Source organism: Elephas maximus, chromosome 2 (genome assembly GCF_024166365.1).
Source record: "Elephas maximus indicus isolate mEleMax1 chromosome 2, mEleMax1 primary haplotype, whole genome shotgun sequence".
Taxonomy (NCBI): Eukaryota; Metazoa; Chordata; class Mammalia; order Proboscidea; family Elephantidae; genus Elephas; species Elephas maximus.
In genome coordinates, this window is record NC_064820.1 from 101,913,867 (window position 1) to 101,938,362 (window position 24,496).

General features: G+C 38.5%; 1 protein-coding gene across 9 annotated transcripts in view; it reads right to left on the bottom strand.

Moving 5' to 3' along the window:
- MCTP1 (multiple C2 and transmembrane domain containing 1) overlaps positions 1–24,496 on the bottom strand; it is a 610,169-nt gene that overhangs the window by 4,235 nt on the left and 581,438 nt on the right. For all 9 annotated transcript variants that reach the window (XM_049868369.1, XM_049868360.1, XM_049868332.1 and 6 more), the window contains 2 exons: positions 6,020–6,129; positions 1,388–1,497 (listed from right to left, as the gene is read on the bottom strand). In XM_049868369.1, coding sequence (XP_049724326.1) covers positions 1,388–1,497; positions 6,020–6,129 — 220 coding nt within the window. The remainder of the gene's footprint in view (positions 1–1,387; positions 1,498–6,019; positions 6,130–24,496) is intronic.

Genomic DNA, 24,496 nt, shown 5'->3' on the forward strand with positions numbered 1-24,496 from the left:
CATACAAGAAGGAAGAACGTGGTGGGAAAGCCTCTTCCCTTGTGTAGTGAGAGTGCTATTTGAGTTTCTTTAAATTGTAGAAATTAGGAAAGGAAACAAAAAAATCACCATTTTCCCCCAGGGTGTAAAGGTAATGATACTGATGATAATAATAAGAAAGCTTGTTCAAGATATGATGAGTTGGGCCAAAAAGAATAGGGAGATAGGAATCTTAAAACTGGAGGGCTTGGAGGCATGAGACTCACTTAATTACAGTGTATTTATTTAAAACTCTTAATAAGAAAAGAAGAAAAAGCATGCTTTGATCCTTTTGCTTTCAGTGTAAGCTGATGTTTTTTGAGGTGAAAGCCCCATTTTGGTTCTTTACCTTTTTTTATTGGATTAGCAATCTTGGGTGTATGTATATGCAGGCCGAGAGAAAGTAGGAAATTCTACTTCTACCCAAGCTTGTTTATATATACATACATATATGAAATCATTATTGTAGTAGTTTTACTTTTTAGTACATCTTACCAAAACCAAAAACCCACTGCCATCGGGTCGATCCCGACTCATAGCGACCCTACAGGACAGAGCAGAACTGCCCCGGAGAGTTTCCAAGGAGCCCCTGGTAGACTCAAACCGCCAACCTTTTAGTTAGCAGCCATAGCTCTTAACCACTACACCACCAGGGTTTCCTAGTAGATCTTAGAGACTCAAAATTGACTTTTCCAAACCAAGAATATTGACAGGAAGATAAACAAACAACCACAAAGAATACTGAAACTGCCCACCTCCTAAATGGAGTCTAGGTACATAGGAACTGCTGGCATGCAGCGTAATTGCATTAAAAATGAGGACCAAAAAAAATCACCTTTAGGTTTTTGTGGAAGCATGCTAGTTTAGTACACATAAAGCAGGTTTCATGTTCCTAAAAAAAAAGCAGCCTGTAAATGCCAAAGACCCTATTCCTGCATCCTAAAGGTGACCTCTTAAACAGGCGCCCATGTACACTCCATGCTTGCATACACTTCCACAAGATAAAGTACCACGGAACAAAAGCATATTGTCTCAAATGCACCATATGGATCAAAATGCCTCTGTTTGTGTATAAGTGGTAAAAATAAATCAGAGTGATATCTAGACAAAGCTACACTTTGATATATGAAGAATCGGCACAACTACATGTTTATGATATGATGGAGCCTATGTTGCCAGATAAGAAAAATGCATTTTGCCGGTAGGCCTAAATCTTTATACTGTTGTGATTTTTAACTGGCCTGTCTCTTTTCATCATGGAGTAGCTTCATGACCATAAATATAGAGAACTCCTGACAGTATAACTCATCCCTTAAAAACAGTTTGTTCTTAGCAGCTTAGACAGTTTTTTAAAAAAGGCTTTACTTACCCCAGACAAGGACAATGTATCTCAGTGGAATGAAGTACAGGATGACTGTGAATACACAGAGGGCGACAATGGCCAGCCAGCTTAAGAACGGGACAGTCCAGTTGAAAGTACTGAATGAAAAATTAACATAGCAGCCATCTGAGCATTTCATACTTTTTTCAACCAAAGATGAAAATAAATGTAATTCAGTCTCAAAATCTGGACTTGGGACCTAGTTAGACCTAGTTAGTTAGCATTTCTCCCTGGAATAGAAGCCAGTTGTAGTAGGCTCTCAGAGAACATGGGTTAGCCATAATCTGCTGAATTCCATGAACGTAGTTAAGGGACCTTGCCACTACCCACTCTGGATCACTCCAGGTGATTACAGGGTCTCGCACTGTTGCACTACTTGGTTAATGCCTCATATGCTTAAAAAAAAAAAACCTTTGTTTTTCTACTTCTAAAACTAGTATATAACCTTGTTTTCTCCAAATTTTCATAGAAAGGAATACCCGTGGGCCTGCCGTTCTTCCTTCAAATAACTCAGTATTCCCACACAAAAAATAAGGTGCTGCCAGCAATTGTCTGTAGACCTAAACCTTTACACTATTGCATAAATCCTCTGAACTTTAGAATTCCTTAGAGACACACTCACTTCCTACCTTAGCTATGCTTCAAATAGAACTGGAAGACAGTGAAGGGGGACAGTGCAGTTACTCTTGTGAGCATTCACCTGTCATCATTGTCCTTCTTCCAGGAAATATAATAATTAAGAAATGAAATCGGTATTGCCTATTATTCTCCCTATATTATTATTGGCAAAGGAGTTCGTGGCACGGAGTCGATCTGTTGAACGATTGTGAAAATGCATGGAAGATGGGAAAAGTGTGGGTTATAGGAGGGCAAGGCTGATGCGTCTGTAGTTTTCTCACAGTGGTGGGGACTGTCAACTATAGAGGGCAGGGTCAGGGAAGGTTGCAAGACAGAATACTGACTGTGAGACAACGTCAGAAAAAAGAACAGAAATAGGACTAATGAATAGAAATAGAGGAAGTTACAAAAAAGATAGTACTAAGGAGATGAAAAGGAATTTAGTGGGACAAAAAGAAAAAAGAAAGGAAAAATGAAGGAAGAGAAGGCTTCCTTTTGAAAGATTATGTAGAAAATCAGGGAAATAGATTCTGGAAATATTGTAATAGTGTAAGGTTTTAACTGTTGTGTAGAAGTTCTGTGGCAAATCTCTGGTAGTTTTTAGAGTGGATGACAAAATGATAAGAAAACAGAAACAATGTGTGGAGGCTTCGGGGTTGGGTACCTAATAAATCATTTAGAGGCACAGCATTGCATCCTTTGAAATCTCTCACCAATGTTCAGCCAGCAAAGAGGCACTAATATATTGTGCTGAATGACTCTTCAGCACAGTTTAATGAAAAGAGCCAGGAGTTAGCAGATTTGAGTTCAAAGCCCAGATTGTGCTACATGACTTTAGATGAGTCAACCTTTCTAGACCTCAATTTCTCCCTTTATAAGATGGGGACAGCATTTACTATAACAAAGGAAACTGGTAGTGATGGCAACATGTTTGCAAATCAAAGTGATATTACTAGTGGTGGTCAGTTCCAACAAGAATTTCTTCTTACAAGGCAGTGAGAAGGCCTCCCCCAAAAAGCTTCAGGGAAATATGAAATTGTACATAATGTGGATAAACATTAGTGTTGATTATTCCTTATTATTTCCTGGTGATGTATGCGATTTGGGGTGGGGTTTTCTTGGGATAGATTTTGTGGGTGGTGTAAATAGTTAACATACTTGGCTGCTAACCAAAAGATTGATGGTTCAAATCCACCCAGAGGCTCCTCCGAAGAAAGGCCTGGTGAGCTACTTCGTAAAAAATGAGCCATTGGAAACCCTAAGGAGCACAATTCTACTCTGACAAACATGGGGTCACCATAAGTCACAATCAGCTCAATGGCAACTGGTGTTTTTTTTTGTCGTTGTTCTTCAGGTCAGTTTTTTGATCAAATAAGGGCTGATTGTTGAGTAGATTCTCTTCCCATACTGCATCTCAGTATAACACTTAAGAGTCATTTCTTGGCCCTGTGGCATGCATCTTGCTTTTTGTGTCTCTCTGGGTCAGCTCTTTCCTAAAATTGTTCTTCTCATAAAAGAGCCAAAGCGGAACCACTCTGGTTGTGCTGTTGGCAGTAACTCTTGAGTGAGGTCTGACTTTTCTGTATTTGCCTTTTTTCTCTCATGGCCAGAGTGGGGTCTTTTAAGTGTCACCAGGTAAAGGATCATGGCTTCCCTCCTTGATGAACACCTGTGCCTATTTGCTCCTGGCTGCGTGTGGAGAGAACAGAAGGCTGAGGCTCTGCTTGCTCTCCTGTGGCTCAGCTCAGAGCCATCCATCACACTATCCCATGTGTGAGGGCACGGGCTCGCCTCTCAGAAACCCTCCTCCTGGGCAGCCTCACACAAGGGCTCCCTGTGCCCTCCTCTTGGAAGGATAAATGGCCAAGAACCCTCACTGGTGTAGCTAATGTCAGAAAAAAGACTGCCCTTTTCCATTTCTATATTCTGTATTATGGGCCCTAAATCTAGAATATCTTCTTTGCCAAAACATTGAGATGAAATCCAAGAACGTTCTGGAATGATTGTATAGTGACAAGAAGTTGGTAATTATAAAGGTTTTTTCACTTTGTACTTAAAGATTACTTCTGAATGTGCTTTCTGGATAGATGTTTTTTATCCCATGAGGCTCCAGGAAAATTTCTCTTTCCTTAGCACCCAAAAGTCCCTGAATGGCGCAAATGGATAAAGCATTCAACTGTTAACTGAAAGGTTAGGGGTTCCAGTCCACCCAGAAGTGCTTTGGAAGAAAGGCCTGGTGATCTACTTCTAAAAACTCAGCCATTAAAAACCATATGGAGCAGTTCTACTCTGATACACATAGGTCTCCAAGTGTAGGAGTCAACTCAGTGGCAGATTATCTCCCAAAAGGTCACTGTGCGGAAGAAATGGCTCCCATAAGCCTCACAGGACCCCATGTTCTATACCTCAGCACGGAAAGTTCTACAAAACCCAACTTTGCCTAAGTCCGGCCCATGGCCTGGATCTGGTCAGATACTTGGGCTGGCCATTGTGTTTTCCATTCAAGCACCTGCTCTGAGGCCTCCTACCACCCAGAGTTACAAAGAAGCCTCTTCCCTCAGGCATTCACTAGCCTGACCTTGGTGTTGACCCAGAGTCTTCTGCTATAAATGGAATATTTCAGTCAGATATCAGCACAGACTGTAGCCCAAAGGAAAGACAACCATCAACAGGGAAATGCCTCAACTTCGAGCTTCTCACTGTGCTTCGGAGGATGGGGTGTGGAGGACAAGGGAACACTCTTAGAGTTGGAAACAACACGAAGAGGGAAAAAGAGAGAGAAAGGATGTGGGAATCAGTCATTCCAAGTCTGAGGCGGAATGTTGCTTAAAGGCACATTTGGGAGCGAGAGGGAGGCTGTTCTGTCTAATGTGATATAAGATATAAGAAAGTAGAAACTCAGCACCTATGCATATGTGAAAATATATTAAACAAAAATTATACAAAATAAAATGCATTATTCCTTGAAACATGAAAGGCATCAGATAAATGACTCACACCTTTAGTCTAAATAATTTATTCCTTTCAAACTCTGTGTATGCCCAAGGATCCAAATCTGCAGAACACTTTGGGTTATGAATAATAAACAATGAATAGGTATATGAAAGTAGAAAAATATAAGCTTATCTAGATACACACAGCACCCCTCCTTGAACAGAACATTAACAGGCATTATATAGGCCAATTTTCACATGGGGCCTTACGATATTTTTAAAAGAAAATCAGCTGTTGTAAATCCATCTTACTATTTCTATAATCAGTTATTTTTAAAGGTATATTAGTAAATAAAGCTATTTGATCATGAGCATAGCCAGTCCACACATTAAAAAAAAAAAATTGAAATAAAACACAAAGAATATAAGATGATGAATGCAAGTTTCTTAATTTTACATTAGATTCCAATGAAGGTATATTTCCTTATTTAAAAAAATTAAGAAAAGTCCTGGGCATTTTCTAAGTGACAAACCAGTAGTTCATTTCATCTATAATTATGACCTCAGCTACTAAATACATAATTTAAAAAAAAAAAAATTAAGAATTTTTTGTTGAGTACTCTCTATACATAATACATTTTTTAATACTTAGAATAATCTGATGAAAATTTAACTTGACCAGTAATAAAATGCACATGTGGCTTGATTACCTGAAATCCTCATTTAGCTTGGCTTATATGTATTTTTTTCTATCATGATTTCATATTCCATTTAAGAACAAAGTCTTTTACTGTGAAAATGTGCTAAAATTTGGGACGGTGTTATTTCTTCAGAGCTACAAGTATGACTTTCTTTCCAACCAATATGTTCCCAATTTCAGGAAGGAAATTGACAGAACTTTCATAAAACCAAAGACTGGCAGAAACAAAGTAAATAACGATGAAACGGAGCAATAAATCACCCAGAAGGAGTGTCCCCTGCCAAAAAGAATGTGGCATTTTACCCTCAGAGAAACAAATGGCCTCCTGGTCCCCCAGAAGGCCGGTTCCCACATGTCAGCATCACTCACTTCTTTATCCTTTCGCCAAAGGAAGCCACTTCATCTAGGATGTTCTGGACACTGACACATACCTCCTGGATGGCATAGATTTTATTTATAAATCCCTTTTTTTCACTGTCCTAAAACAATAAAAAGAGAGAGATTCTGTATAAGTGAAGGTATTCTTCAGTGCTTGGATTCTTTGGGTTGTCCCTCTCTTGCATTGTTTTAACTTAAATAAACCTCATTTCTGTGTGTATATAAATGGATAATTGGTACCCATGAAAATTCAGGATAGGAAGGCAGATGGAGGAGGAAGTATACCCAGCATCAGGCCACTCTATGCTACCTATGCTACTAGAAAGGTGACTGCAAAGCGAGAGACTTAGATTCTGTTGTCCTTGCCCTGATGAACAGAAATATTTCAGGGGGCTGGGTGAGGACGAAGGTAGGTCTCAGAATGACCAAACCAAGAACTGGAGGCAGGGCCCGCTTCACGACCCTGGACCCACCATGACTTGCCACTGAGCTCCCCCAGTTTCTTGACCCCATCACCCACAGACCTAAAGGTAGTTGTGGTTCCAGATACTTCAGCAGCAGAGAATGCTGAGTGCAAATGAGATGACCTGTAAGCAGTGAAAAATGAAAAAACAACAAGGTGGACAAAAATCCATTAAGGGGTCACTTCCCAGATTGTACCTTAGGTAGATCAGATACACACTAAGCCTGGCCCTCCTTTTAAAATGATGGTCATATACTTTAAACAGTAGCGTAAGCTATATTAGTCAAGGTTCTAACTTCACATTTTTTCTCCCTTTTGTGCTTAGTTCTTCGTTTTAAAGCTTCTGCTGAATTTAAGCAAAACTTGTGTGCTTCAGAGTGGGTGGGTGGAGACTGAGCATGAAGTACCCAGAGTGGTGTGGGCCTAGGGGAGATGTGCACATTTTGTAATTTTAGACCCAGGGGAAGAAATAGTGGTGGCCTTTCACGATTGAAAATTCTGCTTAGTAGCCTGGCATCACAGGCACTTGCCTAGGCTGTCTGGTGGAGACCATCCAACACGGATTCCATGACTCCATTCCTCCATGCCAGCTTGAATATCTATGGAAATGTAGATCCAATTTCATTACTTTAAGTTCTTTTGAACACTTGCACAGTGTGCCAGAACACTTGAGACCTCATGTGGCAGTCAGAGCTTGCTGAAAGCAGCCAGGAGGCGAGAATAATAATGTCGTCATGTTGCACATTTACATACTGACTTTCATTTCAAAAGAGTCTAAAGCTCTTTACACTGTGAACATTCGGCTGGGGCTGGCAACCTGCCACCCCAGACGCTGAGGGCAAGTAGATGACAGGTGTGTATGTATCCTCCAAGGACAGCAGGATACGGTGGGACCAAGAACGTGGCAGCCGGTTTTATAACTTGATCTTTAGTGCAGATACCAGTTACTCATAGGCTCCCTTTAAAAATTTAATTCCCATGGGAGATCTTTTTCAAATTATTCATCTAGTTTATGCCAAAATGGATTGTCAGACAATAAGGTAGAGGAGATGCATGAAGCTTCTCATTAAAAGTATAAGGAGCAATTAGCTACTCAGGGTTCCCACTATCTTCAGAAGTCATCCTTCACTTGCCATTACAGACATGGGTGCATCAATTTCTTCTTTTCCCTCTCTGCAGTAATAGAACAAAATGTATTAATTCAGTTATGTAACTGTATACTTTAGAATAAAGAGCCCTGGTGACACAGTGGTTAAGTACTCTGCCGCTAACCGAAAGGTTGGTGATTCAAACCCACCAGTCACTCCACTGGAGAAAGATGTGGCAGTCTGCTTTTGTAAAGATACTTTAGAATAAAATGAGTAATTAGTGGCTTCTTCCAGTTCCTTTCTTTGTTACAAAGTTAGTCTGGGCTATTCATTGTTGTGGCCGTTAGTGTTCACCTCTCTCAAGCACTGAATAAGTTCATTTATGTCTATGAGTGATGTGTTCTTATATATTTTTTTCTATATACAGAATAAATCAAACTGGAGTTGAAGCATGCTGCTTATACAATGGAAGACCATTGTGAATAATGCCTTACTGGTTCGAAACTATGATTGGAAAAATATTTCTTTCACAATAACAATAAAATACATAAAATACTTAGGTATGACATTAACAAGAAATGTGCAAGATCTGTATGAAGAAAGTAGTGACACCGTGTTTCTGTATTGCAATACTGAATATTATAAGGATGTATTTTTCCCCATTGAACATATAGATTTAATACAATTTCAAACAAATGCTAATGTGTTTGGAGTGGGGAGAATCTGATTAAGTGTTTCTAAAATTTGTTTGGAAGAATAAATGGGCAAGTATAGCTAAGAAATTTTTGCAAAAGAGAAATAATAAGGGATTTACTGTACTAGATATTTAAAATTATTATTATAATTAAAGTATGTGATATGGGCAATGAAATATATAGGTGTTTGGTAAGGCACCATTGTAAGTCCATCATAAAAAAGGAAGTATTATGCTATGGGACCATTTTTTAACTATTTGGGGAAATTATGTTAGATCCTAACTCACAGCAAAGCCCAAAGTATTCCTGATTAATTTAAAAACTAAAAGTCAAAAATAAATTATACAAATAGATGAAAAATGTAAGTTATTTACTGACCTTGGAATAGGGAAGGGCTTTCTAAACATACAAACAGTAAAAGAAATCACAAAGGAAAATAATTGATGGCAACCATTGTATAAAAAATAAAGCTATTATGCCACAGATCATAAATTTAGAAGACTAACTGTGAAAAAATTTGCAACAAATATAACAAACGATAGGATGATATTTCCAATATATATTCAATAAGTATCTGAAAAAATCTTAAATGCAGTTTTGTTTATAGAAAAGAGAAAAATCACTAGCGTGTTGGGTAGAATTAGTTACGGTACATACAACTGGTAGACTAAAATAAAATTTTAAAAAATGGAAAAAAGAAGTAAATGTCATATACAGTATAGTCTTTACTTATTTTAAAAATAAGTATGTTAGAAAAAAATTAAAGGAATGTGTCAAAATATTTCAGGTGATGAAATTTTGTCTTCTTCCTCAGAGTGTAATACTTAAAGTCTTTGTGATGAATATGTTTTACTTTTATAATCTCAAAATTCTCTGATTTTCTCCAATATCATTATGAAAAGGAGGTGAGTACAGGAAATGAATGGATTTGTACTCATTGAGCATGGTTTTACTGTGGCTCAGTTATCTTTTTTTCTTAATGTATTTTTCAAATTTTTCTAAGTGATCTTAAGTTACTTTTAGAAAGAAAAAAAAATTTTTTTTTTTTTTTTTTTTTTGGGAAAGGAGCAGAACATAAATAGACACTCATTAAACACTTCCAATACCAAAACCAAACCCACTGCCGTAGAGTCGATTCCCACTCATAGCAATCCTATAGGACAAAGTAGAACTGCCCCAGAGGGTTTCCAAGGAGCGGCTGGTGGATTCAAATTGCCTACCTTTTGGTTAGCAGCCCAATGTTTATTATATAGATTGTTTAAATCTCATAATCATCACATGAGTAGATATTTTTCTGAACTTTACAGAAGAGAAGACTGAGGCTCAGGGGTCAGTACAGAGTTTGGATTGGGACTATGACTGGCCAACTTCATAGCAATGTTCTCCATAATATACTATGTGACCTTCCCACACCACCCAGGAGGGCTTCAATTCCTACCCAGAATCCCTGCGATATAAATAAGAAGAATAGACTTGAAAAACGTTTAGATACTTGTATTCGAAATACCATGATCTAGTTTTGAGATTCATCATACAGCTAAAATCTTCAGCAAGAAAAAAAAATCCAGAAATTCTGATTCAAAGGTGGGAAGTAGAAGAAGTGTTAGAACCTACCAGATCTAGTATCAATAATGCAGTGTGCAGATATTAAATATTGGACCTTCAATAAAAGGATGTGTCCTTTAAGGCATTTGTAAAGATAATTTTTAGTAGATACTTTAAAATCCAAGTGCTGATGTAAGATTATTGACTAAAGAGTTTTAAAAATTTTGACCACTCTTTATTTTGTTTGTTTTGTTTTGTTTTTCTGCACTCCCAGCCCCTTACCCGGCCACCAAATAACAAAATAAGATGGTGTGTAATGTTGGCAAAGTTTTGAAAAGCAAATGGTTTGGAATGAAATTTTTATTTTAAAATATTTTTCATCAAATTCTATATTCCTCTGCTGTGGTCTCCAACCAATGAAGTAATTACTCTTTATATACAGTATATGACCCAAAACTGCAATGGGTAATGGAATTGCTCTGTGTTGCATTCCAATATTTCATACGTTTTTCACTAATGTTCAGTACTTTGTTAGCAGAGAATAAATTGGTACATTTCTTTTATTGTCGTCTTTGCTTTCCTTTATAAACCAACTTGGATGAAAGAAATATCATAGGGTAGTTAATCATCCAAAGGCTTGGTAGTGACACTGGTTTAAAAAAATGCATTACTAAGGTTTCTTTTGAGGATGTAAAAAAAAAAAAAAAATTACCTATAAAAACAGTTATAACTATAAATCTGAGAACATGTGAGATTTATATTGTACAACTATTTCTAATGATTCTGTACAATGTAAAAAAAAAATTCACCTATTTTAAACAGTTTTAAAATAGATGATTTTAAATAGTCCAGAAAACATCAATAACTGCAAAACTTACAATACAGTGATTTGCTAATATTCACCTATTTTGCTATGACATTTCACACAGAAAGATAAGTATATTCTTCCTAAGAAGTATCAACTTCCTAACTCTGTGATATTTAAGAAAACCTGAAGACTTAAAGAACCAATGTGTCAAATTTATTAGAAAAGACTACCTTACATATTTGGGGCATCCTGATCACTGACTTTCAAACCAAAATGACAGATGTACCCCGCATTCATTGATCCTGCTCTGAATGGGAAGAGGAAGTCAAAGTGATAGGCATCAGAAGGTGTGTATTCTGGCACTCACTCCTCATGCCCAGCTGCATCTTGCCATGGTCGTTATTGCTAGTTAGGAGCCCTGCCACAGTGGTGTGGTTGACATCATAGAAAATGAATCTGTTTCAACACCATACTGATCATAGTTAGCAGGTATGTAGAGTATGCTTGCTCCATATACCAATGTTATAAAGCTAATGTTATTTCACTTTCTTTCCAGAGAAGGAGAGTGTCTTAAGAGTGAAAGGGGGAAGCTATTAAACCTACGCCAGGATAACAAGCATAGAATGGAATGTCCCAGCAAATCAGGGCATATGGTCACCTTGCGTACTATTTCCTGGAGGAAGCATTCAGATCTGATATACCTTCTAACCCAAATGACTAATCTTGAGCATAAATTTGCTTTTCCTTTAAATTCTTGATATGTTACCTCTGGGAAAAGGTTGATATTTGCTATGAGACATAATTATTTATTACAGTTTACCACTGACTGCAGCTCTTCTGTGGGCAAATATAGCCCCACATAGCATGAAGTTTACAGTTGTGTTTGGAATATGTTTATGTCTCATGTGATTTATTTTCTATGCTGAAGAAGGTTTTTGGTGCACAACTATCTTTAGTTCATCCAGTACAATGTCCTGCAAAAGCAGACTTCCTCTCAGATGTATACTTCTTACTTGTGGAAAATATATTAGGTATGAGGTATAGATTAGATAAAGGCACACAAAGAAGTGATCCAATGTCTTCTCCTTGCCAAAATGCCTTCTTTTTCAGCTATAGAAAACTGGGTTTCAGCCCAAAATCTAGAATGCTGAAATTTTCACAGAGAGCACCTTGGCAACTAACTCAGAGAGTCCTTTGACTACTGAATCTTGTCCAAGCGTCTTATTCAGTTCTTGGTATATCAAATCTTATCCTGTTTATTTGGTGCCTTGACGCTTTTTCTGATATGGGCCTTAAAAATGGGAACCATCCTTCAAGATACTGAAGGATTCTGAGAGATATTTAAGAGGACAGATGGACACCACTTAACAAAACAGTGTATTTCTCTCTTAACAGTTCTCAAAAACATCTACATTTCAGGGTTGTAGGGAAGACTAGAAGCCCCGGTGGTACAGTGGTTAAAGTGCTTGGCTGCTAACAGAAAGGTCAGCAGTTTGAATTCACCAGCTGCTCTGCAGGAGAAAGATGTGGCAGTCTGCCTCTGTAAAGATTTATAGCCTTAGAAACCGTATGGGGCAGTTCTACTCTGTCCTGTAGGGTTGCTGTAAGTTGGGAGCGACTGAACGGAAGTAGGTTGGTTTAAGAAAGACTAAATTAAATTAAAGAAGATAATACATGTAAAATTCCTACTACAATGCCTGGTACAAATAAACTGTCTATTGTAGAAGTAATAAAATTATAGATAGAATTCCTCCTTATAAAGAATCCAAATTTTTTAATTCTTTTTTTTTTTTGCTTATATTAAACACAAAATTTTGACATATTAGAACCTCAAATATATGAAACCTTTTATGCATGTTTAGTTTCACTCCAGATGACAGTGTTAACTCATCAGAGTCCATTTTAGAAAATGATGGTAGATTCTTTATAATGTTGCATTGAGAAGATCTTATTTATTTCCCTTCTGCTGACTTGGCACAAGTTTTTTGCAGAATGAGCATTTACCTGGTCCTAAGTTTTTCTTCCTCTGCTACAACTTAGCCCTATGCTCTTCGATGCTCATTTTCTACAATACAATTTGTACTAGTATTTAGTTGTACCTAGCCCATGTTGGTTCAATGCTATACGTTTGTGTGAAACTTTAAAGATGACTGTGAAGTAACAGGAATTTGGAGTGCAAAGTCCCTTGAGCTGGGCAGGGGAAACTAACTAGATCCCTTGGGCTTGGCAGGGTAAACAATAGGCATCTTAAAAATGGCCATGGGCACTCCTGAGAGTTATGATAAAAGCCAGGAAGGAAAGGTAAAGGAAGGAAGGAAAGAAAAAGAGAGGAGATAGGAGAAAAGAGGAGGGAAGAGAGGAAAAAGAAGGGAAGGGAAGGGGGAGAGGAAACTTGGAGAAAAGACACTCCAACAGACAACAGGAGGCTGAGGAGGAGACGGGCAAGTTGGGGTTATTATGAGGCCGTGTCATCACTAGGGATGATGTCGTCCAATGGAGTAACTCATGGTGTCACCCCCCACGCCCACCTGTGGGGCTGGCCAGAGAAGCCTCCTCTGGTGAGCAGAGCCACCCAGCCCACCCGCCCCCACCATGCTGCGGCTCCCTGCAGCTCCGATTGGCCACGGTGGAGACCCTCTCTATGCCCAATGGCAGGCACCTCCGCCCACCCTGCCACACTACAACTGGTGGGGAGGGGCGGGGGGAAGCAGGAGTGAGGAGCTACCTTCCTGGGTGGCTGGTGACACCAACCCTAGTGACACCACTGCCTTGGTGGCCCTCTCTCCCTGCAGCGGCGGCCTGCTTGCCGCTGCTGCTGCCTCCACCACCACCACCACAGGGACCTTGGGATCATTTTGGTGTCACTCCGAGAGTATCAGAGGGTGGGGCCCCTACACCCTGCATCTCCGTAGTGATGCCACTGATACCAGGAAGAGAAGAAAAATGTCTTGAATCAGAAACAAAAAATGACAAAGCCAAGGCAACACCAAAACTTCCTAACCATGTTAACTTCTAATTAAATATAAATAATATTATTTGTAAAAGCTGTAGGAAAATATTTAATTTTCATGTAAATAAACCTTACAGAAGGCACCCAGCTGTGCAGGTGTACCTGCTGTCAAGGGCGTGAATAACCTGGAGCTTTTTTTTTTTTTTCTGCTACTCAGATCCCTCACTGTGTAGGCCCTAAGGGAGTTACAAATCTACTAGTCCTAATGATTTAAGAAAACCCCCTTAACTGTCCTGCAAGCACTAGAAAGCTCTTAAAAGATTAGGACTGTATATCAGTATCAAAACCTTTGACTTAATCTCCTTGCCAGCAGGCAGGAAGTGCGCTTTCCAGAGAGTAGCCTTGTGGATTATCCCACCTCAGGCCTTTGTCCCAGAAGAAGTTCTGCTATCAGATGAAATCTACCTGAAAGGGTCTATGAGGCCTACCTCCAGGCAAACCTTAAGAGAAGCCAAAACAGAAGCTGTGTGGCTGCTGTTCCCAAGAAACCAGAGAGGAAAACAAGTAAGAAAGATGACTTTCACCAGACAATACATGCAAGTGTTGACATAAGAACCTGTCAATGCCTCTAAAAGACACATGAGGAAATGTTCATGATCATTAACCATTAGAGAAATGCAAATCAAAACTACAATGAGATACCATCTCATCCCAACAAAGGCTAGCATTAAAACACAAAAAAACACAAAATAATACACGTTGGAGAGGTGGAGAGACTGGAACACTTATACACTGCTGGTGGGAATGCAAAATGGTACAATCACTTTGGAAATTGATTTGGTGCTTCCTTAAAAAGCTAGAAACAGAAGTATCATAGGATCCAGCAATCCCACTCCTTGGGATACATCCTAGAAAAATAAGAGCCCTTACACGAATAGATAATATGCACACCCATGTTCATTGCAGCAGTGTTCACAATAGCAAAAAGATGGTGCGCATTAACTGATGAATAGATAAACAAATTATGGTATATACACACAATGGAATACCAGGCAATGATGAATCCACAAAACATCTCACAACATGGACAAATCTGGAAGGCATTATGCTGAGTGAAATTAGTCACAAAAGAACAAATATTGCATGAGACCACTATTATAAGACCTCAAGAAAAGGTTGAAATGCAGGAGAAAACTGTTGGTTACGAAGGAGGGACAGAGAGGGAAATTCACTAACTAGATAAACCAAACCAAATGAAACCAAACCCGTTGCCATCCAGTTGAGTCAATTCTGACTCACAGTAACCCTATAGGACAGAGTAGAACAGCCCAATAGGGTTTCCAAGGAGCACCTGGTGGATGTGAACTGTTGATCTTTTGGTTAGCAGCTGAACTCTGCCACCAGGATTTCCAACTAGATAGTAGACAAGAATTATCTTAGGTGAAGGGAAGGACAACACACAACACAGGGGAAGTCAGTACCACTGGACTAAACCAAAAGCTAAGAAATTTCCTGAACACAACCAAACACTTCGAGGGACAGAGTAGCAGGGGTAAGGGTCTGGGGGCCATGGTTTTGGGGTCAATTGATACAACAAAGTTCATTAAGAAAATGTTCTGCATCCCACTTTGTTGAGTGGCGTCTGGGGTCTTAAAAGCTTGTGAGTGGCCATCTAAGATGCATTAATTGGTCCCAACCCACCTGGAGCAAAGGAGAAATGAAGAACACCAAAGACAAGGAAAATAAGAGCCCAAGAGACAAAAGGGCTACATAAACCAGGGACTCCATCAGCCTGAGACCAGAAGAACCAGATGGTGCCCAGCTATCACCAATGACCGCCCTGACAGGGAACACAACAGAGACTCCCTGATGGAGCAGGAGAAAATTGTGGTGCAGATCTCAGATTCACGTAAAAAGACCAGACTTAACGGTCTGACTGAGACTGGAGGAACCGTAGAAGATATGGCCCCTGGACTCTTTGTTAACCCAGAACTAAAACCATTCCCAAAGCCAACTCTTCAGACAAAGATTAGACTAAAACCTAAAATACTACTTGTGAAGAGTGCGCTTCTTGGTTCAAGGAGATACAGGAGATTAAATGGGCAGCTCCTGTCCAGAGGCAGGATGAGAAGGCAGAAAGGGTTAGGAGCTGGTTGAAAGGACACAGGAAACCTGGGGTGGAAAGGAGGAGTGGGCTGTCATATTATAGGGATTGCAGCCAGGGTCACATAGCAATATGTGCATAAATTTTTGTATAAGAAATTAACTTGAGCTGTAAACTTTCACCTAAAGCACAATTAAAAAAAAGAATTTGTATGCCTCCCAGGGCTTTCTGTAAAGTCAAAATGAACAGACTGTGGAAATGTTTTCAAAATGTGAAAACCCACTCAGGATTAAAGTGGCTTCAGACAAATCATTGCCTAGCCTGACCTCACTAAAAAAAAAAAAAGAAACAGTTAAATAAGGTGTACCATAAAATCCCTTCTAGTTACTATTTAGCCATTTTACAGATGGAACAGCCTCTGACTCTAGAGTCATCTGAAGGCCTCTTCCAGGAAGTTGTTGGTAATTCTCTCCTCCCTTTCTTATGGGTTTCAGTAGTTGAAGTTTAAGTAAATGCCACACAGAAGCATCAAGCTTGTTCATGAATCCAAATAATAAATGTAGTGCTTGTTTTTCTTTATTCCAATGTCTGATGAAAAAGTTGTGTATGTTTTTAAAACACTTCTTTTGAAATTGTTTATTTCACTTTCAAATATAGTTGAAGTTAAAATGCAGAGCTAGAGAGGGCAGGCAGAGAGCACTCCATAATTCTAATTAACCATAATCTTATTTAGAAGATGACTAGATTTCTAACTGGTACTAAGCATGGTTCAAATTCCACCACCATCATTCCCTCAGCTATATGATTTTAAGCAATTTACTTAACATTTTCTTCTATAAATTGAGGATAATAATGGCTCAACTGCTAACCAAGAGGTCAGCAGCTCAAATCTACCAGCCGCTCCTTAGAAACCCTGTGGAGCAGTTCTACTCTGTCCTGTAGGGTTTCTATAAGTAGGAATCGACTCAATGGCAATGGGTTTTGGGGTTTACCTCAGTGATGGTTATAAAATTTAATTTGTTTAGTCCATTTAAAAGATTTATAATAAATATCAGGGACACAGGAAATGCTCAATAAATAGTAGTTATTAATATCATTAGGAGTTTCTGGATGTTACACATGGTTAACACGCTTGGCTGCTAACCTAAAGGCTGGAGTTTTGAGTCCACCCAGAGGCACTTCCAAAGAAAGGCCTGGTGATCTACTTCCAAAAATCAGCCATTGAACATGCAGCATAATTCTTTCTACCCTGATACACATGGGGTCGCTATGAGTTGGAGTTGACTTGACAGTAACTGGAAAAACTGGAAAAATTAATATTATTAACAATTTGAGAACACTGAAAAAGGAAATATTAGAAAATTTAAATGTTAAACCTTATTAAATTTTAATTAAAGAAGATAGAATTTTCTTCTTCAGCTCTAGCTAAAGAATATTAACTTATGTTTGTATATCTTTGTTATATATAGCATCTCATATGACCCTAACAACAGTCACATAAGGATGATAACCAAAACCAAACCCATTGCCGTCAAGTCAATTCCGATTCATAGAGACCCTATAGGACAGAATAGTACTGCCACATAGAGTTTCCAAGGAGCACCTGGTGGATTTGAACTGCTGACCTTTTGGTTAGCAGATGTAGCTCTTAACCACTACGCCACCAGGGTTTCCTTAAAGATGATAGGTGTTATTCTCATTCCCTACATGAGAAAACCGGAGACCAGCTGCCTAAGTCACACGTCAAACTTCTACCTCAATATATGCTCCCTCTCCTTTGGTGCCTCCACCTGCATTTGTTCTCCTTTGAGATAAGAGATTTGAAAAATGGTGATCTAAGCCAAAAGTTCATCTGTGCACAGTGTTCCCTGCCCACTGAAATATGTATGTTTTCCACAAGACACATGTCTTTTACCATGTGACTTTATCTGTTCTTTTCCAGGTAAAATTTCCCGTTAGACTTAGCAATTAGTTCTTCAGACTCATGACTTAATCAGGGCCAGTGCTCATTATTTAATCTTAAATAACACAAACTTCCTTGCCAATCTACTTAGTGCAGTTTTTAATCAAAGAAAGATTCCCTTTATTATATACTCAAAAGAGCATATCCATGAAGGTGTGGGACCCTCAAAAATTGTTTTCAACAGATTTATGAAAAAAAGCATTGACCTTTGTAAAGAGCTTTATAGTTTATAAAGCATTTTCAGCTGATCTTCCCATTAATACTTGAGATGGCAGGGAAGGTAGTCTCCCCATTTTACAGATCAGAAAACTGAGGCTCGGAGAAGCTAAGATCTTATTACTGGTAAAAAGAATTCCAGAGGCTTTAACCCATGTCTTATGTTGGAATTGGGCTCCTTTTTTTTTTTTTTAGGTCACTGTCAAAAAGCAGTTGAGTCACATATGGTATTTTTTTGGCTACATTATTTTAGATATTTAAACTTGGTTCTCTCCCCAAAACTAACCTTGAGGTATAATCAAATTGTGTGAGAAAAGAATCATATTAGTATTATAGAAACAATGCTCTTTGTGACATCTCCAAAACCAAGTAAGGATTACTTTGTGAAATCTGGAGGCTATTTTTCTTTAGAAATATTTTACAAGACAAACTTGTACCTTTCTAAAAAAGCACATCTGTTGTAAATTACCTCTTCATAGAAAGAGAGAGAATCACCATCCCTTCTCCCCATCTGAGCTTAAAAGAGATTTGTTGACATATTCTGAGACCGGCATAGACAAAATAGCACAGGAAAGAGGAGGCGGTCAGCAGGACCAGGGTTTGGCTTTGCTTAAACTAATTCCACATGCCCCACGAACCATTAGCTGTTTTTTATTTCCTGCTTTAAAGATCTGTAGTGAAAATAATCTGGGGTAGGGAAAAGCTGCACTTATTTTTTTTTCCCCCAGTAAGATGGCTGTGTTAGCAAATAGACCATATGAGGCACCTTCAGCAAACCAAGGTCTTTAATGATCCATTTTTCAAACACTACTGGTATTTCCTTTCCAAACAAAGATGCACTGTGACTGGAATCAATTTCATCATTTGTATGGTTACAATTGCCAAGTTTCTGGAAATAATTGCCATTTAAATACTGGATAATATTTTTTATATGAAGCCAACAACAGTTTTATTGCTGTTTAATTTCAGTGATTTGTTTGTTTGCTGTAACTTTTCAGTCTTCTGAGAGCATGAGGTCTGTGGATAGGCAAAAGTCTTAAGAACAAACAGGAAAAAAGCAATGTTGAAGTCGTGTTAATGGTCTAACTTGAATACACCAAAAAAGAGAAATCAGCATTAGGCAAGAACCATTTACTTCACCATTTTGAGCTTTTCCCTCTCATCTTCCTTAAAAACTGCACAATATATTGTCACCCACTATTTTCACACATTGACATAATGTAGGAAATCAAGGACAAGACTGACAACAACAATGTCTCCCTTAGAAGATAATAGGGCTCTTCAATGATATTCGATAAACCAGAGGTGATGTCGGTACAAATAAGGGCCCAGTGAATTTGGAAGGAACTAGGCCGTTTTTCTCTACTGATGCCATATGTAGCACGTACCTGAATAACAACTTAGTGCCCTGTGGGATGCTGCTGATATATGGGGTGGGCCTATCCCTTAAGCCTCTTCTTTACTGAAGACGAAATCACTAAAACGGTCTCTTTCTGAGGTCAACCGGGAAGAAAATACCAAAGGCCCACTTTGTTTAGTTAACGGCAATATTGTTGTTGTTTTAGTTTTACAGATATGGTTACTCTTTCAATTTATTTTGGGGAAAGGTGTGGGAAAAGGGCAAGAAAAACATGGGAATCTATTTGAATAAGTGTCTCAAATTCCTACACTAGGGTTGGCTATTGATTTGTTGTTGTTGTTAGGTGCTATCGAGTCTGTTCCAACTCACAGAGACCCCATGTACAACAAAAGGAAACACTGTCTGGTCCTGCTCCATACTCACAATTGTTGTTATACTTGAGCCCACAGATAATTTAAGTTTGTTTCATTATGTCGGCATGGCAGCAGAAAATCTATCTCTTAAGTGGGCAAATGGCCCCCACCAGATTTATATCATCGGAATTGACTCGACAAGCAATGGGTTAGCAGGGAATTACTTGCTGCTGCCGTGAAGGACTTCTTTGTTGACTTCGGCAACTGGTCATATTAAAGGAACAAAAAAAAAGGTTACCATCATGTCTCCACAGGCCTCTCTAATTTTAGTAGAGCGTATTATCCTTGCCCTCACTCCTCATGTAAATCTCTCTCAAGTCTGTGCTCTGAATGGACCTTTTATCCCAGTCCTGTTTATGATGGAGATTTCATCATCAAATAATGAGGAAGAGCTGTTTTTTATGTAAACATGAAAGAGTTATTGACAGAGAAGGCCCTGCCCACAGGTGGAGACCCACAGACAAGTTGTAAATCCACACCTCATGGGAAGAGGAACTCTGCTCATTTCATGAAAGTTCCTCTGCTCACCGTCCGCAATTTGCACTTATCACATCCTCTAACACGCATTCCTTCCTGCTAACCTTCCACCCCCAAATGTTGTAGAAGGAAATTGAAAATAGATATTTGTCTTAATTTGGGAACCTCTATAGGGTCGCTGGAAACTCTGGTGGCATAGTGGTTAAGAGCTACAACTCCTAACGAGAGGTCGGCAGTTCGAATCCACCAGGTGTTCCTTGGAAACTCTATGGGGCAGTTCTACTCTGTCCTATAGGGTCGCTATGAGTCCGAATCGACTCCAAGGCAATGGGTTATAATGAAGTATTATAAGGCTTTGGCTCATTTACTTTGGACACATCATCAGGAAAGGCTGTCAATTGAAAGGACATCATGTTTGGTAGAGTGTCAGCAAAAATGAGGGAAACCCTCAATGAGATGGATTAACACAACAGTCACAAAAGTGGACTCAAACAGGCCAATGATTGTAAAGATGGCTCATAAAATCAAGTTACCTCTCTTAAAAATGTTAAAATGGAAAACCACAATAGGAAGGAACTGGAAAATAGTGCCACTGAAAGAGGGTATGATCTTCCTTCCAATTTTTTTCTTGGAGTATATATGGCAGGAGGACAAAGAAAATCATTTTTGGTATATTTTCTTTCAGAACTTAGTAAATAACTACATACTTGGAGGAATTTAACATTGTTCTGAGCCTATAGGACAGAGTAGAACTGCCCCATAGAGTTTCCAAGGAGTGCCTGGTGGATTCAGACTGCCGACCTTTTAGTTAGCAGCCATAGCACTTAACCACTACACCACCAGAGTCTCAATAATATGCTTACGTTATATTAATCCTGAATTTGTAAAGTGCTTAGTCCACTGCCTGGTATATAGTAAGCTCACAAAATTTAATTAATAATTTAATATAACTACTATTATTCTTGTTATAATGATTATTGAGTGTTAGAAGATAGATTACAATAAATTTCGACTTTTCCTACCTGATTTTTGATGTTTCTGGAATACCAGATACACACAAATGTTTAAATGCCTCTGTTTACGAATGCTCCCTGATTATAAGCATGAAAGTTACAACAATCTGCTCTTCCTCAAACACACTGTGCAGAGTTGATAGAAATTATTTTGAACCTTCTGGTTTGTGTGACTTTTTGGCACATCTACCAGTATTATGAATTAGACATTTTATCTGAGCCAAATGGCTGTTATGCAGAAATACAAATAGAAGAATCATTCCCTGACAGATAGCTGGGGAAAACAAAGGCAGCATTATAGTGGACATTAAAAAAAAAAAAAGGATTTTTTTTTTTTTTTTTGCATTTCAACAATCTTTACATGTATAGTTAAGTGATATTAATTATATTCATCATATTGTTCAACCACCATCTTTATCCCCAAATTTTCCACCACTCTTAACAGAAGCTCACTATCCCCCAAGCACTGAGTCCTCCTTTGCCCTTCCCTCCTGCCCACCCTGGTAATGAAAAGAGATCTTTTTATTCACTTCATTAGTCCAAATGCAAAATTCTCCCTCTAATTTCTGCATGCTTGCTTTCCTTTCTATTTCCAAGAATCATTTAAATACTTTTCGTTAGCAAATGGGCCTTTATTTATTCTTTTAACTTAAAAGAGGTAATGGTCAATATTCAATTAAAAATGTAGTCAGTGATGCCAGGTACCAATGGAGGGCCATCCTGTGGGAGAGCCACCTAGTGGCAAGCATTCCCATGAGTTTGCTTGGTACAGTGGCAAAATGAGTCCTTGGGGACTACATTTAAGAAATGTGGCTTTAAGAAATATTAAAAGGCAATATTACCCCATTACATACAGGGTTTGTTGGTAGGCAATGCTCTTTTACTACAATTTTATGCTGGCAGAATAAAATTCTCATTCCACTCAAGGTTTGTGTATTCTTAGTACTTTATTAGCTTGATTAAGAAACCTAATGAACTTTTTTAGATGTTTAAAAAATTAGTCAAATGATCCAGGTATAAAAATTTTATTTATCAAATAGTTTTCATATACTAAAATTTTATACCTATAATGTTTAAATTTAAAATTGAATTTTGCTGAATTATCTATGGAGTAATTTTATCTATCTCAAATATGACAAATTTGATCATTTGCATATACTTTATCAGTTAAAGTAAGCTGGTTATGTTCTTAAATAGCATTAAAAATTATTTGGAACACATTTTGGAAAAGTGTTTTGTAAAATTAGCATATGTGTGTATATACATATATACACACACATATTATATATATACATACATATATCATATATATGTATACATACACACATATGCAGTTGAAGTCAGAGAGCAAGGAGGAGCAGAGAATTTTCCATTAAAAGCCTGCCTTATCTTATTTGCAAGAATCGTAGAAGTGATGAGGAATTTCTCAAGGCTAGAAGGTGGACATGAAAAGGTTTGTGGCTTTAGGCGAACATCCAAAACCCATACTAATGCAATAAGTTCTCCAGAGTCCTCAGGGCCAGCAATATGATCAATACAGAATTTCCATCTTGTTTCCTTAGAACACCATTCTAGAGGTCAGAGACCGGGTGCGCATATGTTTTGTTTCATCACATCATAGGTGCTAATCACTGGGGTTTTCTGATGGTCACAGATCCCCAACAATACTCCCTCCCTACACACCAATAAAACAGGATGCTTGTTATCTTAAAGGAGTGTTAGTAGGATTAAGAAAAATATCTGATTAAAAAAAATTAGGCCTTTCCTCCACTTCTAAACCAACATTTGATCATTCACACTCTGGGGTCAGTGATAGATGTGACAGAAGGGGTGGGAGGTAGAGAGGTGTCGCCTCCTAAGAGTCTTCTACGTGTCAGGTACTGTGCTGAACTCTTCACTTACACTAGAAATGCATTTCCGTAGCAACTTTGCAAAGACCATATACTATTCGTCCCATATTGCAGAAGAAGAAATGTGATCTTAGAATGGTGAAATAGCTTTGTAAAGATCACAGAGTGTGTAAGTGGCTGTGGGGACCAGACCTAGATCTGTCAAAAGCTGGAAACAAACAAAACCTGGGTCTACTGTTACAGAAAGATCTCAATGTTTATATAAGTCTGCTCAGTCGAATAACTCCAATCCTAGTTCTGTGATGCCTCATAAGTGCAGAGTGATATTGTAATTAGCATTCAAATTATCCCCCCATGTACCTCCAGTATTCACTAAACGTACCAGCTGCCACTTACATACCACTACCATCCTTTCCGTAATTTCTGTAAGTGCTGCTGATCCAATGCAAACACTCACTAAAAAATAAACAAACCAAACCTGTTGCCATCAAGTTGAGCCTGACTCATAGCAACATTTTTGGACAGGATAGAACTGCCCCATAGGGTTTCCAAGGCTGTAATCTTTATGGAAGCAGATTGCCATATCTTTGTCCCGTGGAGTGGCTGGTGGGTTCAAACCCCTTAACCTTTCAGTTAGCAGCCTAGTGTTTAACCACTGCACCACCAGGGCTCCCTAGATAATCACTAGTGCTCATTAAAATAGCTGTTCATCCCTCTACAAATAGCTATAGTATGAAAAATATGATTTTTCTTTCTTTTCTTTTTTAGGATGCAGTCTTGTAACACTTACTGTATCTCTTTCCAATCATAAAAATAGTACATGTTTCTTAGGGAAAACCTGGAAAATAAAAACAAGCATAGATAAAAATCTTTGGTAAACACTGTTAACATTTTAGGGTATATACTTCCAGTCTCTTTTCTATTTATTGATCTTTCTGTAATTATTAATTTTGAGATCATTTTGTGTTGAGCACAGCATCAGATGTTTTGGATTCAATGAACAAGACAGGCTTGATCCCTACCCTGATAATTTTGTTCTTAGGTGTCATCAAGTTGGTTCCAACTCATAGCAGCCTTATGTACCACAGAACGAAACACTGCCCGGTCCTGTGTTATCCCCACAATCATTGCTATGTTGAGCCCACTGTTGCAGCCACTGTGTCAATCCATCTCGTTGAGGGTATTCCTGTTTTTCGCTGACCTTTTAATTTACCAAGCATGATGTCCTCCTCCAGGGACTGGTCCTTCCTGATAACATGTTCAAAGTACACGAGACAAAACAAAGTCTCACAATCCTTGCTTCTAAGAAGCATTCCGGCTGTACTTCTTCCAAGATGGATTTGTTTGTTCTTCTGGCAGTCCATGGTATATTCAATATTCTTCACTAACACCATAATTCAAAGGCATCAATTCTTCTTCGGTCTTCCTTATTCATTTTCCAGTTTTTGCATGCATGTGAAAAAAAAAAAGGCAATTAAAAATACCATGGCTTGGGTCAGGCGCACCTTAGTCCTCAAAGTCAT